Source organism: Urocampus carinirostris, chromosome 14 (genome assembly GCF_059441175.1).
Source record: "Urocampus carinirostris isolate Australia breed hairy pipefish chromosome 14, RoL_Ucar_1.0, whole genome shotgun sequence".
Lineage (NCBI taxonomy): Eukaryota > Metazoa > Chordata > Actinopteri > Syngnathiformes > Syngnathidae > Urocampus > Urocampus carinirostris.
In genome coordinates, this window is record NC_142362.1 from 40358779 (window position 1) to 40378597 (window position 19819).

General features: G+C 40.0%; 1 protein-coding gene across 8 annotated transcripts in view; it reads right to left on the minus strand.

Moving 5' to 3' along the window:
• ccdc93 (CCC complex scaffolding subunit CCDC93) overlaps positions 1-19819 on the minus strand; it is a 146734-nt gene that overhangs the window by 91613 nt on the left and 35302 nt on the right. For all 8 annotated transcript variants that reach the window (XR_015852737.1, XM_088353254.1, XM_088353253.1 and 5 more), the window contains 4 exons: positions 19528-19639; positions 19253-19351; positions 18077-18133; positions 10539-10639 (listed from right to left, as the gene is read on the minus strand). Coding sequence is in view for 7 of the 8 variants with exons in the window: in XM_088353254.1 (XP_088209380.1) it covers positions 10539-10639; positions 18077-18133; positions 19253-19351; positions 19528-19639 (369 nt within the window). In the remaining variant the exon portion in view is untranslated. The remainder of the gene's footprint in view (positions 1-10538; positions 10640-18076; positions 18134-19252; positions 19352-19527; positions 19640-19819) is intronic.

Genomic DNA, 19819 nt, shown 5'->3' on the forward strand with positions numbered 1-19819 from the left:
GCATATCTCAAAGCCTGAGCAGCATCACACTCCATGGCCAGGGCAACAAACTGAAGCTCCCTACTAGCTGCCTGAATGAAAAGTAAGGTGAACTGAGCAAGGGGATGTGCTGCAATACTGAGAGTCACAGGTCTACCAGGCTGGGATCGGGGTAAAAGGCAGTAGAGGCTGCAGATGTGGCCGAGTCGTGGAAAGGGCACTGGTGGGGAAAGTGACTCACGGAAGAGCTGGCAGCACAAAACCCAGTAACTTAAACGTTGCAAGGAAAGGTCTGAGATCATATAGATCGGTGCAGCAGTAGTGGAGAAGCGAGTCAGCAGGATGCTTGGAATGTGGAAGCAGGGAGCCTGGACAATATGGGAGCATGCAGTTGACTGCAAAGTCTCTTGGGCAGAGTTTGGGAATTCTGATCCCCATGATTCTTTTTTTTTTTTTTTTTTTTTTAATAACTTTTTATTTCTCACACAAACTTTGACAGAGGTATGATTCCTCAATCATACAGCAACACAATCAAAAAATATATACAATTGACATATCCATAAATAACAAAAGAAACAACAAAAAATGTTAATAAAATAAATAAAATAAAAAGTGAGGTGTTTAGACATCAAGTAAAAATTGTGTGATGAGCTTCCATCTTCTCGAATTGATCTAGTTTCATTTGAAGTCTTGCAGTGATATTTTCCATAATGTACATTTGCTTTAATTTTTCTCTCCATTGTTTTATGTCAGGAGGTTGTGGTTTCACCCAGGACACTGTGATCATTTTTTTTGCAACCAGAAGCATAACATTTAGTACATATTTATGTTGACCAATAATTCTTCAGGCAAAATTCCTATTACATAGGTCCCTGGGTCCAACCGCAACTCCCAACCAATAATTTATTTTATTTCTGTCTGAATACTTCTCCAGAAATTTAATATCACAGGGCAATTCCAGAAAATATGCGTAAAATCTCCGAACCTGCCAGAGTTACACCAACATAGATTTGAGGTATTTTTATATTTTGAAGTGATAGAGGGTGTCTAGAAGAATCACATTTTTACTTTCAATTCAAACTCCCTCCATGTCGTACTGCTGGTTATTTTGTTTCAAAGTATTTTCCCATTCGTCGTCTTTTATCACTACATTAGCTTCTTGTTCCCATTTTTCCTTAACCACCATGTCATCATTACTGAGATCCATTTGCAGAGCTTTATACAATTTTGGGAAAACCCCTTTACTGGTTGTACTTTTGAGTATGATATTAATAATTCCTCAACTTTTGTTGGCTCCTTACATATTTTCCCCCATTTATCATGTTTCTGGAGGTAATGCCTTAGGTGCAAATATTTGTAAAAATAATTTCTGGGTAGGTCAAATTCTTGGAGTTGTTCGAACGATTTCAATGCCTTTCCTTCGAACACTTGGGTAATCAACATCAATCCTTTTTGGGCCCATTTTTTAAATCCTACATCCATAACCCCAGGTTTAAATTCTAGGTTTATCGCTATTTTTGTAGCCCTATTCACAGACCTTGATATTTTTAATGTTTTTTGTATTGTTGACCATGTTTTAATAGTTCCCTTAATCCATTCATTCTGGATTTCTAACGCCTTCCACATCACTACTGATGTGTATGGTAACGATTCCAAAGGCACATTTGGACAAGACCGCTGCTCCATGTCCACCCATACTGCATCTTTGTAGTAATCCACAAAATAAGAGTTTTAATTTGAGCTGCCCAATAATAATATCTACTATTGGGTAGTTCTTTTTATTTAGAAGCTAACAGGGTTTTGTATTTTATTCTAGGTTTCTTATTTTGCCAAAGGAATTTTGTTATCAATTTATTTAACATATTAAATGTGGATGCCAGAATCAGAATAGGAATAGATTAAAACAGAAATAATAGTCTTTGTAATAGAATAGAATAGAATATACCTTTATTGTCATTGTTACAACATGGGATATATTGTGACAACGAAATTGGATGACTCCAGTTCCACATTTTACAGTGAGGACAAAAAAAAAAGAGACAAAGGAACAAAGCAGATGTTTTAACCTTCTTTGTTTTATAGGCTTTGTTTCCTCCAGAGGGAGTGAAGGACAGACAGAGATGGGCGGCTCCAACTGGATATTTGATCTTACTGTACACACGGTCCAGTGTTTTTTCCCTAATTGGTCAGTCCACGTATTGAATGGATTTGCGAAGTAAAGTCCATAAACATGCCCGATTAAAGTCGCGGGCGACGATAAGAGCTCCGTTGAGATGTGCAAGCTGCTGTTTATTGATAGCAGCTGGCAGGAGATTTAGCGCTATGCTAACGTTAGCATCCGGTGGAATGTTAGCATCTGGTGGAACATAAACAGCAAGCACAATGACCACAGTTAGCTCTCTCGGTAGATAGAGTTTCTAGCAGTATCGTGTAGACCCTTCTATCGAGTGAGCAGTGTGTGTCAATGATTTGGCTGTTATTTTAGTGCATAGTCCCCAACCCCTGTCTCGTTCGTGCCGGTGAAGCGTGCGTCCTGCTTGTTGTAATGCGGCATCTGGAAAGCAAAGAATCCGTGATGACAAAAATACTCCAATTCCGGACGCTGTTGGTGGCGATCTGCAGCTCAAATTCACTCAGTTTGTGGACGATGGATCTGGCGTTGGTTAGGAACATGCTTGGGAGCGCTGGTCTGTGTGGTTGCCTTCTTAGCCCAGACCCGACTGGCAGCCTTTTTCTTTTGCTCCGTCGTTGTCGGCAGGCAGATCTCCCAGGGAGATCCGGTGGTCTCTGTATATCCCTCGGGATGTTGTGGATGTTATTGTATTTGCGAAAGGAGTAATATGTTCATTCTAATTGTTTCTACCTTTCCGATAAGGCTGAAGGGCAAAATTTCCCATCTTTCCAAATCCTTCCTTATTTCTTTCATCAACTTTCCATAATTTGCATCAAACAGCTCTGTGGAATGTGGTGTAATTGTCACCCCCAAATATTTAAACCCTTTATTTGTCCATTTGAAATAAAGACTTTCTATCACATCTGTTGGACATTTTCCTGATATCATCATTGCTAATGATTTGCTCTCATTATTTAAATACCCAGCTACTTATCCATATATTTTAAGGTTCTCCAGCAGTGGTGGCATTGATAAAAAGGGTTCTTTCAGCATTACCAACAAGTCATCTGCAAACAGTGATATTTTATGTTCTTCTCCTCCATCTAATATTTCCCTTATTGCTCATTTTGCTTACTGCAAACAAAAGTGGACTTTTGTCCAGTCCCTTTGCCGGACACCTCTTTGATAAAGAAATCTGAACAGTGACCATTGACTCTAAAACGAGATTTAGGATTTTTATGGATTATTTTCACCCATTTTACAATTTTTTGAGGGAAGCCAAAAGCTATAAGTATTTGATGTAAGAAGCTCCATTTCACCCTATCAAAAGCTTTTTGGGCATCCAAGCTCTGTAACATCGAGGGTTGGGCTTCAGATTTTGTGCTCGAAATTATGTTGAATATCCTTCTAATATTGTTTGCACCCAGTCTTCCCAGAATAAACCCCGTTTGATCTGTTTAATTAATCCCACTATGAATTTTTGCATTCTTTTTGCCATTATGCTTGTAAGAATTTTTAAATCGTTACACAGTAAAATAACTGGTCTATAGCTTTTAAGACAGCATTGGATCTTTTCCTTCTTCATGCAGGAGTGTTATGATGGCTGCTGACCACGATTTGGGGGGGATCTCCTTTTGCTAGCGCATAAATTATTTATGTAGAACTGGTGTTAATTGTTCCCTAAAGCTTTTGTAGAACACCCCTGGGAATCCATCCGTTCCTGGTGATTTATTTATTTTTAAGGTTTTTTATGGTATCCTGTATTTCCTGTTTTGTAATAATTTCTAATATATCCCCTCCTGATAAAGTTGGTAAATGTAGTTTGGAATTCACCATTTACCCATGGTTAAAGGTAATGTGGGTCGGGCACCCTCAAGCCACCCTGGACAGTCCCTGCTACCCTCTGGAAAAGCCCTCGTTTCCATGACTACCCATAGAAATGAATGGGCCCATGTATTCCGGATGGGAGAATCTCAAAATACATTAGTCCGGATGGGGACTTTTTTTGGTCTCCGGGGCCCCTTGAATCGTTGCGGAGCAAGCACAACTAATATAATCCCCAGTTTTATTATTAGTTGTGCTTGCTCCAGCAAGGCACTTGGCAATGTGCTTACAGCACTTGGCAATGTAGTTGCGAAGCAAGCACAACTAATATAATCCCCCGAGATCTTTTTATTATTAATTAGTTGTGATTGCTTCAGCAAGGCACGACTACATTGCCAAGTGCTGTAAGCACTTGCGAAGCAAGCACAACTAATATAATCCCCCGAGATATTATTGTTATTAGTTGTGATTGCTTCAGCAAGGCACGACTACATTGCCAAGGGCTCGCAAGCACAACTAATATAATCCTCCGAGATCTTTTTATTATTATATCTATCTTCTGACAAAAAAGTTTGTCGGGTAACTCCTCCCAGAGCTTTTGGAGTAGCCCAACGATTCATGTACCAAAAATTCCGGCCCGACCGGGACTCTTGTGATATGTCTATTTTATATTGATATGAGTCTCCGGGGCCAAAGTCCCCATCCGGACTAATGTATTTTGAGAATCTCCCATTCGGAATACATTGGCCCATTCAATCCAATGGGTAGTCATGGAAACGAGGGCTTTTCCAGAGGGTAGTAGGGACTAAGCAGGGACTGTCCAAGGTGGCTTGAGGGGGCCCGACCCACATTACCTTTAACCATGGGTAAATGATAAATTCCAAAGATTGGATGCTAGCGAGAGGATGCTAACAGCTATGTGCGCCGCTAGCAAAGTATTGGGCTGGCATAGCCAGCCCAAGTATTAGCGCAAGCTAGCTGTAAACACTGTCGTTGATTAGTTGGGCTGGCATAGCCAGCCCAAGTATTAGCGATGAGAGGTTGAAGCTATGCTTACTCATGCTAGCTGTAAAATCTATTGGTGACGAGTCGGGCTGGCGCAGCCAGCCCAAGTATTAGCACGAACTAGCTGTAAACACTGTCGGCAATGCTAACTTCTTCATGCCAAAAATTTTTGGTAATGGCTATATTGTAACAACTTCATATTTACAAATTATGCTAATGGTTTCATGTTAATGAGTTATGCTAATGGGTACATACTAAAAAGTGATGCTAACGGTTAAATGCTAACTTCTTTATGCTAAAAATTTTTGGTAATGGCAATATTTTAACGACTTCATATTTACACATTTTGATAATGGGTACATGTTAATGAGTTATGCTAATTGGTGCATGCTAAAAAGTTATGCTAACGGCTAAATGCTATCTTCTTCATATTAAACTATTTTGGTGATGGCAATATTTTAACAACTTCATATTTACACATCATGCTAATGGATTCATGTTAATGAGTTTTGCTAATGAATACATGCTAAAAAGTGATGCTAACGGCTAAAAGTTTCATGCTAAAAAGTTATGCTAATGCCTACATGCTAACGACTTCATATTTACAAATTATGCTAATGGACTCATGTTAATGAGTTATGTTAATGGATAGATGCTAAAAAAAGTGATGTTAACAGCTAAATGCTAACTTTTTCATGCTAAAAAATTTTGGTAATGGCTCTATTTTAACAATTCCTTGAATAGCTGCCATGAGTGTTTGAATAGAAAGTATAGTCTTTAGTTTGGGGGTTTGTATATCTCCATGGATCTCAGTCCCAATTCTTTAATAATGTTATTTAACACTCTCGACCTCTTTGTACTTGGTCCATGTACTGATGGGTACCTGTCCACTTTGCCATTTTGTACAGTATTAAAATCACCCCCAGTAAGTAACATTCCCTTCGCACAATTATTACTTTGGCTAATGATTGAAAAAGTGTCCCCCTTTTCCTCAATTGGTGCATAAACATTCATTATTGATATTTCCCTACCGGCCATTGACCCTATAATCTTTATATATCAACCTAGATTGTCCACTTCTTTTTCGACTTCAAACGCTACCCCTTTTTCAAGTAAAATTGCTTCTCCCCTTCTCCTACCATAAGAGGCGTACAACACCTGGTTAACCCATTCTCTTTTTAACATCTTAAGTTCAATCTCTGTCAAATGTGTCTCTTGTAATAAAGCTACTGAGCTTTGCAATGTTTTGAGTTGATTCAATCTCTTCTTTCTCTTAATGGGGTGGTTTAGCCCATGTACATTATATGAAATAATATTTAGATTGCTCATGTTTTATATTGAGTCCCACTGATTTTCGAAGCATACAAAAAAATACATTAACTACTAACACCTCCATTGAAAAAAAAACTAATTAACACACATAAGACCCCACCAAAAAAAAAAAAAAAAAACACCCAAAAAACAGAAATACATGTCTTCCAAGAGTCTAATCGGAGAGTTGTGGCTACCCTCCTGGAACTATGCACTCAGTGCTTGAACAACTTTTGTACAGTTGTCCATAGTTATAACAAACTAAATATTTTAGTGTAGCTCTACACAAAAAAAAATATATATTGTTTTAGTTTAAAGATAATACATTTACTTACTTCTAACTTATTGAATACTTAACAGAAAGGGTAGAAATGGTCCTAACTCCTTCACCCCAAATCAGAATTTAGCATTGTTTTGCTCCATGAGAGCTTGTAAGTCACCTTCTGTGATGGGGGTCACTGTGATCCAAATGTTCTTTGCCAACATCCTTTGAAATGTCTCCGTGTTGTCTTCTTCCACTTCGATCCATTTCTTTTAGCAATGGTGCTGCATCCATCAGTGTAAAAAATGTCTTTATTGCCGAGTCCAAAAACATCTTCAGCTGGGAAGGATATGGGGATTGTGCCTTCATGTTTTTCTCCTTTAGCTTTTTGATGACGTCCCTTACTTGTTTCCTCTTCTTTTGAATTGCCTTGGTGTAGTCTTGATTGAAGTAAACAGTCTTGCCTTCGTACGTTGTCTTCTGTTTCCATGGTTCCTTCATCACAGATTCTTTTACTCTGTAGTCAACGAAACGCTCGACAATTGCTCGCGGCGGTGCCGTATTACCTTGAGGCTTGGCCACCAGTGAGCAGTGTGCCCTCTCAATACAAAAGTCCATGTGCCCCGTTGTCGGAATGTTCGACTTAACAAAGTCTGTTATGAAGCCGATTGTATCCCCCATGATTCTTGATTTAGGCTGTCAACTTTATACAACCAAACCCATCCAACCTCTTCAGCTGGCAGGTTGTGGAATCACTGACCTGCAACTTCTGCTCAAAAGATGGACTTCTGACGCAGAAGGGCTTACTGGGCCAGTCACATTGCAAGGCTTACAACATCAGGCATCACAGTGGCGAAAGCAGACAAAGGGGGTCAAAGAAGCAACAGAGTTTGCCTCAAGGTGGATTTACCTAAGAAGAGGTGAACAATGGGTGAGGTAGCGCTGCCTGCACACAAGGTAGGGTCAGATCAACCCCACCTAGGTCATCTGAGTGAGAGTGTATGACGTTTGAAAGACCCAAAACACTTTGTGAACCCAGGTAAAATAACTGATGATGTGCATCAGTTGTAATTTTATAGTCTTACCTAGCATCATCTTCAATTTTTTGTTCAAAGTCTGGTGTACTGGTTCTTTAGTTTACGGTTTAAAATGCTTTAATTACTGCAAGAATCTAGCCTGGACAACTCAAGGTACTAGGTCATTTGGATGAATGGACGGACGGACACAAGCACACTATTTTTCCACTCATAAGATGCACCATTTTGAAAAGCACACTCTCCGTGCTATTTGCCGTTCTATTAATGAGTACATACGGCGCACTGGCTCATTGCGAGTGACTACCACGCGACCGCCGTGCACACAGACAAGTCTGCTTTTCAAAGAAAAAAGTAGCGATTGTGGTTAAGTATTTATCACAAAGTAAAATATCAGGAAATAAAGCAAATGTAAAAAAAAAAAAAATAAAGGAGTAAAACTGAGTTTTGTAGTCATTTTTCTTTGACTGTTAATCCTTCTATCAAATAGACTGACAGAGAATTCATCCTCCATATCTGACAAGAACAGTTGTGCCAAATCTCCATCAAGTGGTTCATTTTCAGAGTCACTTTCCGCAACTGCAAAACGCTTCAGTCACTTGATCTTTGCACGATGATTCAGTGCTCGAGTCCATCTTCCAATTCGGGCCACCTGGCCTAACATCAGCGAAAGCTCAGGAGCGTTTTCTTTACTTGTTGGGGCTAGTTTTTCAGCTTCCTCCATTTTCAAACCACCGATTCTTTAATTTTCAGTTCTCTCGCGGCTGCTCTATTTCCGTGTTGCTCAATGTTGTTGATGGTGACCAGCTTATTACGCATGCATCTTTGCAATTTTCAAAACAATTCAAATACGTTGTTCAAACACCACACGCCTGTTGGTTTGTATACACACCCACGATTTAAACGTTAGTGGTGACGCCCATAATTCAAACCTTCGCGGGGACTTCAGTCCCCAGTCACGTCCGCCACAAAGGACGTGCTTGGCGATAGGGCGCGGCTCGCATTTTGAATTAAATGTGTGCGTGAAAGTACTGGTACATACAATTTAATCACACAACCACGATAAAAAACTGCTCTTTTCTCTAAGCCAAACCATGAACAACACTTTTTGCATGTTTAGCTTTACACACGAGTGGTGTTTTGAACATCATCAGCCCTAAATATTCGAAAAAGTTCCGACTTCAAATGCGTTTAATGCGATGTTTAAAATATTTTTAGTGCCATTTGAAATAAAATTTAAGACCAAGTCAAAATGCCCAAGTGAAAAAAACAAAAAATAAACGTGCACACAATACACATCATCTGGCACAGCTTTTAGCCATAGCAGAAAACGTTCATCGAACAACCACTTCTCATTAAATGTACACTTTCCCATGGTCCAAAGTAAACATCTCGGTCCAAAGGTAGACATGTTTACTGTCACTGTTTACTAGTTCTGCTATTGTGGTTCCGCTTTTCGCAATGAAAATAAATCGGAAAATGATTTGCATTTACAGTAAAGAAAATAAGTATTTGAATACCATACTATTTCGCCATTTCTCCCACTTAGAAATCAGGGAGGGGTCTGAAATTTTCATCGTCACTGCATGTCCACTGAGAGAGAGATAAACTAAAAAGAAAAATCCAGACATCAAAATGCTTGATTTTTTTTTAACAATTTATTTGTGTTATCCAGCTCCAAATAAGTATTTTAACACCTGTGTATCATCTAGAATTCTGAAAGACCAGTTAGTCCGCCCGTTGGAAGTCCACCAGCACTCCATGTATCATCCTGAATCAGATGCACCTGTTTGAGGTCGTTAGCTGAATAAAGACACTTGTCCACCCCATACAATCAGTAAGACTTGTAAAAAGGCAAAGACCAAAGAGCTGTATAAAGACATCAAAGACAAAAATTGTACATCTCCACAAGGTTGGAAAGGGCTACAGAGCAATTGCCAAGCAGCTTGGTGAAAAAGGTCCACTGTTGGAGCAATCATTAGTAAATAGAAGAAGCTAAACAAGACTGTCAATCGGAGTGGAGCCCCTTGCAAGATACAAATGCTCCCCTACTTACGAGCATTCGACTTACAACGGCAGATGCGACAAATTTTTTCGGGATGTCGAAAAATATCCGGACATTGCTGTAAGTTAGATTTTGTATTGTGTGCACTTTTTTGGAGTACAGGACATTACTGTAGTGCTTCTTTCCGCCACTACTGGCATGTGGCCCACAGCATCCGGCATGTTTGGAGGAACAAGAATGACAATCTCCACTGTGAAGCATGAGGGTGATAGCATCATGCTTTGAGGGTGTTTTTCTGCTCATGGGACAGGACGAGTGCACTGCATTAAAGAAAGGATGACTGGGGCCGTGTATTGTGAGATTTTGGGCAACAACCTCCTTCCCTTAAAGTATTGAAGATGAGTCTGGCTGTGTCTTCTAACATGACAATGACCCAAAGCACATAGCCAGGAAAACTAATGAGTGGCTCCGTAAGAAACTTATCAAGGTTCTATCATGGTCCAGCCAGTCCCCAGACCTGAACCCAATCGAAAATCTTTGGAGGGAGCTCAAACTCCGTGTTTCTCAGCAACAGCCCAAAAACCTGACTGATGTAGAGAAGATCTGTGTGAAGTAGAGGGCCAAGATCCCTCCTGCATGTGTGTGCAAACCTGGTGAAAAACTACAGGAATGACCCCTCCATGAATTTTTAAGTGAGAGTAATGGCAAAATAGCAGTGTGTTCAAATCAATGAAGAACACCCCCTCCCCCCCTCTCTTTAACATTGCGGTTATTGAGTAAGAATTAAGACATCAATACCAGGTTTCAGCTAACGAAGGAGACTGAAACTACGCACAGCTGTTGACAGAAATTGACATCAGAGTGCCCTTTGACTCACTTTACCACCTTAAAAAAAAAAATTTGGGTCAGGTAATATTGACAGAATTCCATTTGTTAGTTTGATATTTGGCCATTCCATCACGGTAATACATTCTTTTACTCTTCCATCACAATGTCATAATTTACCTGCCAAATTCTAGCAACGTAGAGTGAATCCTGGACTCTTCATCCAGCAGTTCATTTGCTTGCTTCTGTCTCATATATTTTCTCTGCGGTTTGTATTCTTCCTGAAGATAATAGATTTGCGCATCAAAATGTCATAATAATAATAACAACAACAATACACGAAGAGTCAAACAAGAGTAAAACAAGCAAGTAATAAATAGCCATACAGTGAAACAACAAAGTTAAATAATATTTTCCATGTCCTGGTGAAGTATTAGAAAATATTTTGAAGCACAAAGAAACCACACTTTGCAAACCTACAACTAAGGATGCACAATGTAAATGTAAATGGTCTGAATTTATATAGCGCTTTTCAAGTCAATGAAGACCTCCCAAGGCACTTTACAATGGGCTTTACACTTTTCCCTTTTACACACTAACTAACCGATAGCAGCGTCAGCCATACAAGGCAACTACCTGCAAATCGGGGGCATTAGGGATTCAGTGTCTTGCCCAAGGACACTTCGTCATATAACACGAGGAGTCGAGAATCGAACCTGCAACCTCTTGATCATAAGACGAGCGCACTACCTCCCGAGTTAATGCCGCCCCCACAATATTTTTTTCCCTAAAGAGAATGTTCCTGCTTTTAGAGACCAGTACCTATGAACGATTATATGTACAACATTTATTCATTTCAACTACCGTATTTTCCGCACTATAAGGCGCACCCCCAAAAAAATTGTCTTTGGTCCTATATTTGACATACATAAGGCGCACCGGATTACAAGGCGCTACAATGGGAATGTCGACAAAACAGTCAGATAGTTCAGTCAAACTTATTACCCCCTTAACATTCCGAAAGCTTGCAAAGAAGCAAATACGTGTCTCAGACATATAAGGAAACAGTGTCTGTACGATGTCACTCAAATGCATCGTTCCAAATATCATTCGGAAGGTTAAAGTCTTGGGATTCAAGAAATGCCAACCATTCCTTAGTTTCTATTTTCTTTTTCGCTCGCAACTTTACTGTGCATATGACAATAAACACTTGGAATTGAGTTCTTAAAAATAGACTCATCACAGAAACAGATCGGTCTGAAACGAGATACTGGGAAAAAATATAGCCTGAGTAGCTCACCGAAGTCGTTGCGTTCAATAATAATGTGCAACCATGGTCCTCTTATATCCATGAGTGTAGTAAATCCAGGAGAGTGAAATATTTACAAATACATAATAGTAAAACATGTTTTCCCTATGCCGTAAACAGCCAAACTTGCTATTCACATTCATCTTTTTTGGCCAATTGCAGGCTTTGTTTTGCCCCTTTAGCCCATGCGAGCCTGTAAATGCGCCCCCTTTACCTCCGAATAACTTTAACCAATAGTGATCGATTCAAATGATGATTGACACATTTGCTGGGAAATGAAACGCCGGAATATGTATCCCAGCATACACCACCACATCGCTTAAGAGGAAAAATCTAGTCGGCGGCTGCTTGCCTTTGTTGCGAGACCTTGCGACTTAATAATGATCCATATATGAGGCGCACTGTATTATAAGGCGCATGGTCAGCTTTGGGAAAAAAAAAAAGCTTTTGGGTGCGCCTTATAGTGCGGAAAATACGGTACATGCTATATCTTATATTAAAAAAACTCTTGGAAAACATGTCCCCGGAAAGTAGTGATTTGGAGACTAGAGCTTGATTTAATCAATCAATCAATACTTTGTCAATTTATTATACAGTATACAAATAAAATTTACCAATTTATGGCAGTGATGCCAAAAGAGAACTACATATCAAGACATACACTACATATTTTTGGAAACTTTATTAGGATGTCAAATACAGAAAAGTAGCATGGTTATAAATGCTTAAAATCTGCCAAACAAGTAGTGTCTTCTGATTGAATATTATAGCATGGCTCCAAGTGATCAATTACAAGTAACATCCAACTTACGACCCATCGGTCGCAGGTCTGTCTGATTGAACGCAGGTCAAAATCCATTACAATGCCGCCATCAGCAGCAGAGGTATGTAGTTACTCAGTGTAATGGTAGATTGCTGTGTGGGAGTGAGATGCTAGGACCATGGTTCATACACGTTTTTATGGACAAATCCAAGCACTTTTAAGGACTTTTAAAGCCAATTTTCCAATTTTTCCAGGACCAGCGCCTATCAAAAGAACGGGAGGCTAAACCTTAGCTACAAACAATGTTCCCTCTAATTTTCCTCAGGTCTGAGAATTCACACAAAATCGGTGAGCAACGCTTGAAACAACAGTGAGCAACAGCAACCCCAAGTGTGGCAACTAAATCATTATCAAACATGTTAAAAACTTGACATCAAGTTACATTTTGCTGAGTTCCCGGCAATGCAAAATTATTTTTCACTTTTGAATGAATTGACTAATGTACTATTGCAAAGGTTGTACAGCCTACAAACGTCATTTGTTTTTACAACAATTCCTTCACAAGATTTCCATTTCTTTTTTTTCCTGGTATCTTTTGTCACATAATACTAACATTTTTGGGGGCTTTTTTAGTCAGTTGCACGATACAAAACTGTATTTGATAACATTTTTTTAGTGGAAGTACAATGTAATTGGAAATTATTTGAATACAACACAGACTTATTCTTCTTTTTCCCTGTTTTTTTCTACTTTTCTCCTTTTTAAAAAAAATCTTTTTTTCTAACCGTTACTTTTTTCTTGCTTTTTTGTTCTCCATTACCTTTTTTCCTTTGTTATTTTTTCTTTTGGCTTTTTTAAAATTTTCCTGCTCTTTTTTCTCAGCTTTTCACTACTTTTTCAATTTGGTACTTTTTTCTTTTTGGCTCTATTCACCCCCCTCCCTTTAAATCATTTTGCGTATAATTTTGCATAATATTTGGTCAAGTTGGGATTAAAGAAGCGAAAACAACCTGAAGAGCCGTTTGGGAACAAAAGAACCGGCTCATTTTAGTGAGCCGAGCAAAAGAGGCCGGTTCTCGAAAAACTTTACTGACTACTTAACTTCAAAATACTTCAACATTAACTTCAAAATACTGCATTTAAAAAACAGCATCAGGGGAACCAGTCTATTTTTACCTTCATGCACCGTAACTTTGACCTAATTTGCTTCTTAATTAGCAATTTCGAGCCCTGATTTTTGTGAGCTGGCTAGATTTCTTGTGCGCGGAAAAGCTCTGGGCCGTGCGCAGTTGCGCGCACACGCACTTTAGAGGGAACATTGGTTACAAACCCTATCTCTAATCCGATCTGTTTACAACACTTACATGAGCCCTATCTGTAACCCTTTCTCTGTTTCAAACGAATTTTAGAACCCTACATTTAGTTTATAGAAAATTAGTATCTGCTGGCAGCGGGCGTACGCATGGGTGGACAAAAGTCAAAAGGTCTTGGTATTCATTCAAATTGAATTGACTTGCCTGTATTGTCATTATACAATATTACGAAATTTGAGCACCACAAGTGCACGCATAAATAGGAATAATATGTACAGTAAAAAAATAGAATAAAATAAGGTAAGACAATTTGTGCAACAAAACCAGTATTGAACGTTGGCTATATATATTGTCTGAAGAGGTGAGAATATGATGTCATAAGGCGGTGCAAAATGATGATTAATTCCGGTTCGGATTTTTTAGTGCAAACTGGAGTCGAGAATGGTGAGTTATCGGGAAGAAGCGGTCTCAGAGTCCATTTGTTTTGGCTGGTATGGCCCTGTAGCACCTACTAAGGGGCAGCAGGTTGAACAAATGGAATCCAGGGTGTATGTATAGACTCATGTTTTTTGCCCTACCCAGGCACCGAGAGTTATAGATGGTGGATAGGAGTGGTAGGGGCGGCTGATGATCCCCTGTGCTGTGTTGGTCACCCTTGGCAGTCTCTTTCTGTCCGCTTCTGTACAGCTTGAGTGCCACACAGTCACAGCGCAGGTCAGCAGGCTTTCAATAACTGACCCAAAAAAAAGTGACCAGCAGGTTGCTGTTGAGTTGCTACTTCCTGAGCACTCTCAGGACGTGCAGCCTCTGCTGTGCCTTTTTTTTTATCAGTGCTGAGGTGTTGGCTGTCCAGGAGAGGTGGGCAAAAATGTGGACCCCGAGGAACTTGAAGGACTCCTCTCGATCTATACTTTCGCAGTTGATATACAGGCGGGCAGGGGCGGCCTTATTGCGGCAGAAGTCCAGGATGAGCGCCAGGTTGTTGAGGGCGCAACACTCATTAAGTCTAAGGACCTCATCTCTGGAGGCCGCCTCGTCCCACTCTGTGATCAGCCCCACGACCAATGTGTCGTCTGCAAACTTTATAATGATTTTCTCAGGGTGCGTGGGTCTGCAGTTGTAAGTGTTCGAGTTGACATTTTGCCGTAATTTTTCCAATAACTATTGGCTTGGTAATTATTGTGCATAACAATCTAGCAACAATTGTTACGCATTCTAAATTTGGTGTGTGTAAAAAAGGTGTAAGCATGTGTTATAGGCACAAACTGGCTGGAAAAAATAATATATAACAAAAGCTTAGCAGCATGTATGAGACTATGAGCAATAAGATCCCAAATTAGCAAAAAACACTAGACAGCTCCAATTGTTGAAGGTAAACATGGGTTCTATGTGATAGGTTAGAACAGGGGTAAGGAGACTTTTTGACCCAAAGAGCCATTATAAATATATTTATTTTCATTGTTTTTGGTAGAGAGCGATACCACACAATTATTTAAAAGTTCAGCATAACCACCATCAGGGCATTCTTTTCACTGTGTAGCGTTAGATGCTTTGATAAAATGTATGAAATAATATTAATGCCAGAACCTGTGTCACATATTCAATCAAAGCGGCGCTGCCACGAGCGACTGCCTTTTCCAGCAGCTGCCCTACTGTTTTATTGTCTGCTCCTATCTTCAAAGTTTTTTCTTCCCGTTTTGACAACTACAGTATGGATTACTTCTATCCTATGGACATGGGTTTTAGCGCGCAAAAATGTGTGTATTCAAGGAATTTCAACTCCTTGCCCTGAAGAATTCTCGTGCCGGCGTGATGAAGGGGCCTATCGTGGAAGAAGAGCCGGAGCTAGCGAAGCGGCTAGCGGCGTTATAAGTCTTCGGTACCATCCGTAATCATGGTAAATGCGAACTCACGACCAAATAAGCGACAATTTTTTTTGAGGTAGCGAAAACATTTAAGGGCGTCCGTCATTTTGACGACTTGATCATTGGGCCATAATCCACAGCAGCAGTAGTAGTAGGTCCTTAAGATTTTAGCGCAGCACTTTCATTGAGGGGGTGTTGACGTGTTCACGTCACGTCACGTGCACAGAGCAGAGCATGCTCTGGCTCCGTTAAAAGCAATTACAGCTCCTTCTCCGTTTTATCCAAATTATTTATTTTATAACAAGTATTCCTTGGTCTAGTATCCATACATAGTTTAAGTATATATTTTTAATGAACATATATTTATAATTATTAATTAATTAAAAAAAAAAAAAAAAAAAAAAAAAAAAAAAAAAAGCAGGACTGAACCCGACCCGACCCGACCGTATGACTGACATTTCAGGCTCGACCCGGCCCGAAATTGCCTCGGGTTCGGGTTCGGGCTCGGGCCATAAATCTTAGGTCTACAGCGCAGTGGTTAGCGCTTGTGCGGCACAGTTCATGTCATGGGAACCTGTCGTGGGTTCAAATCCAGCTCCAGACTTCCTGTGCGGAGTTTGTATGTTCTCCCCGTGCTTGCGTGGGTTTCCTCCGGGCACTCCGGTTTCCTCCCACGTTCCAAAAAAAAAACATGCATTTCAGGTGAATTGGCCGGTCCAAATTATCCCTAGGTGTGAATGACCGAATGAGTTGTCTGTCCCTGTGTGCCCTGCGATTGGCTGGCAACCAGTTCAGGGTGTCCCCTGCCCACTGCCCGGAGACGGCTGGGATGGGCTCCAGCCCCCCGCGACCCTAATGAGGATAGGCGGTACGGCAAATGAGATGAGATGAGATGAGATATTGGATTGAACAAAGCAGCATTTAGCATGGCTTTAAAATTGCACGCACCAAGTTCGACAACGCATTTCTAACATTTGGGACGCTGCAGGGGGACCACGCGCATGTAGAATTTTATCTACGAGCCATATAAGATGTGAATCTTGTGAAAAGGGCCACATTTAATATGACTTGCGAACCATATCTACGCATGAAAAGGGCCAAGTCTGGCTCCCGAGCCATATGTACCGTATTTTCCGCACTATAAGGCGCACCTAAAAGCCTTTATTTTTTTTCAAAAACTGACCATGCGCCTTATAATACAGTGCGCCTTATATATGGATCAATATTAGGTCGCAAAGTCTTGCAACTAAGGCAAGCAGCCGCCGACTAGATTTTCCCCCGAAGGCGAAGTCGTCCGCGATGTATGCTGGCATACATATGCCGGCGTTTCATTTCCCAGCCAATGTGTCAATCATCATTTGAATCGATCACTATTGGCTAAAATTAATCGTAGGTAAAGGAGGCGGATCCTTTTTATCATTTACAGGCTCGCATAGGCTAAATGGGCAAAACAAAGCCTGCAATTGGCCGAAAAAGATGAATGTGAAGTTTGTTTGTCTACGGCATAGATAAAACATGTTTTATTATTCTGTATTTGTAAATATTTTACTCTCCTGGATTTACTACACTCACGGATATAAGAGGACCATGGTTGCACATTATTATTGAACGCAACGACTTCGGTGAGCTACTTCAGCTATATATTTTCCCAGTATCTTTCAGAGTGATATCGATGTTTCTGTGATGGGTCTTTTTTAAATCAAACTGAATTCCAAGTGTTTATTGTCATATGCACAGTAAAGTTGCGAGCGAAAAAAAGAAAATAGAAACTAAGGAATGGTTGGCATTTCTTGAATCCCAAGACTAACCTTCCGAATGATATTTGGAACGATGCATTTGAGTGACATCGTACAGACACTGTTTCCTTATATGTCTGAGACACGTATTTGCTTCTTTGCAAGCTTTCGGAATGTTAAGGGGGTAATAAGTTTGACTGAATTATCTGACTGTTTTGTCGACGTTCCCATTGTAGCGCCTTATAATCCGGTGCGCCTTATCTATGGAAGATATAGGACCAAAAACTATTTTTTGGGGGTGTGCCCTATAATCCGGTGTGCCCTATAGTGCAGAAAATACGGTACTCATGAAAAGCAATTGGTTTGGACACTTGCTGACAGTATCAGAGGCAAACTAAATATCACAAATTTCTTCTCGTTTGGGTATCTCAATACGAAGATGGCAGTAAAATCTATCAGCCTCCTTACAAGGTAGTTCTATGTGAGACAATGTAACACATCCATCCATCCATCCATTCATCATCTGCACCCCTTATCCTCAGTAGAGTCGCGGGGTTGCGGGAGCCCATCCCTGGCATCTTCGGCAGTGGGCAGGGGACACTCTGAACTGGTTGCCAGCAAGTCGCAAGGCAGACAACATCTCACTCGCTCATTCACACTTAAATATTAGTTTACCACATTATGGCAATATATTTCTATCCCGTCAGATTGATCCAGTAATCTTCAGCTCACCAGTATATCGAGAACAGCTCCCACAGCCTTGTCTTTTCTGTGATGAAGCTCTTCATCCTGGCAATACATGTTGAGAAATGTCTTATTTGGAAGTCTATAAATTATGTATGTTGAACTTTATGTCACACATGGATAGTCTTGAACTAGGTACTCATGTGATGGCAATTTACACATCTTGACAACAAAATACAATATTTTGACTATGCTAAAATTAGAATCTCACCACTAAAGAAAATGTATTTCTTAATGTAAAACATTGGACTTTTTAACCCTAACCCTTTTAGACAAGATCTAAAATGTTGTGTGATTGCCATACGATGAATTGCATACAGAAAATGTTTAGGCACAAAAAAGATCATATGTGTAAATCGTGCGTATGCATGAATCTATGTAGATTCATTTTTACAGCTCAATTATTTAATTTTCCGCCTGTTCCTAAAGAGCTAGTTATTTTATATTTTCCAATACATGAACAATATCAAACCAAATACCACATGAATGATAAGAAAATTAATCTTCGTTTATTGGTGGGGTTACGTTCCTGCGGATCGCCACCAACAACGTCCGGAATTGGAGTATTTTTTTTGTCATCACGGAGTCTTGGCTTTCCCGACGCCGCATTACATCACCGGCTCGAACGAGACGAAGACTCCGGTAAAAACAGGGGTTGAAGACTACGCGCTACAATAACAGCCGAACCATTGACACACACTGCTCACTCGATATGGAGTTTCTAGCAGTATCGTGCAGACCCTTCTATGTACCGGGAGAGTTAACTGTGGTCTTTGTGTTTGCTGTTTACTTTACACCGCTACAGTTTCTCCGGATGCTATCGTTAGCATAGCGCTAAATCTCCTGCCCGCTGCTATCTATAAACAGCAGCTTGCACACCCCAACGGAGCTTTATCATCGACGGCGACTTTAATCGGGCATGTTTATGGACTGTACTCCCAAATCCATTCAATTGTGGACTGAGCAATTCGGAAAAAACACTAGACGATGTGTAATGTAAGATCAAACATCAAACATTCCGGTTATATCCAGCAACTCTGTTTGACCCTCACCCCCCCCTCATTAGTTCAGGCATTTTCTTTGTGACGGAGACTGTTTTATATTTGGTCATACCTCACCATTTTTACATTCTGAAACCAGGTAGAAGTAAAAAAAAAACGATACCTCTTGTAGGTTGTAGGTCTTTTGGAACTGAGATATGGAGTAGGCTCTCACGTAGTCCCCCATTAACTCTCTGGTCTCGATGGACCGCTTCACTAGCCACTAAAGTAAAAAAAACGAAGGAAAAAACACTGAATACATTCAAAAACAAATCTGCACACAGATCAGTATTGAAAACACATTCTAGTTTGATGAGGCTATAAATCATCATAAACACAATATTTGATTACCCTTCACAAATATAACAATGTACTGTTAATATCACTGTATTCTAATACCTGTACTACAGGAAATATGTGAATATAATCAAGTCCCTGGATTTGATGAGGCTCTAGGTGATGAGGACACTTCATTTCTGGTAGAACTGACACGATTTTCTCAGTCAAAGCTCTGTCAACAGAAATATTGAAAAGTGTGAAAAATACTGGCTGAATAAAATGGAAATGTGCAATGTTTTGACGTTTGAAACAAAAGTTATATGTTTTTTGAACAGAGGAAAAATATTAATGTGCTGCAACACCTTTTATTTTGATATGTCATGACTTAATTAAGTTTGGTTCGTATAACACT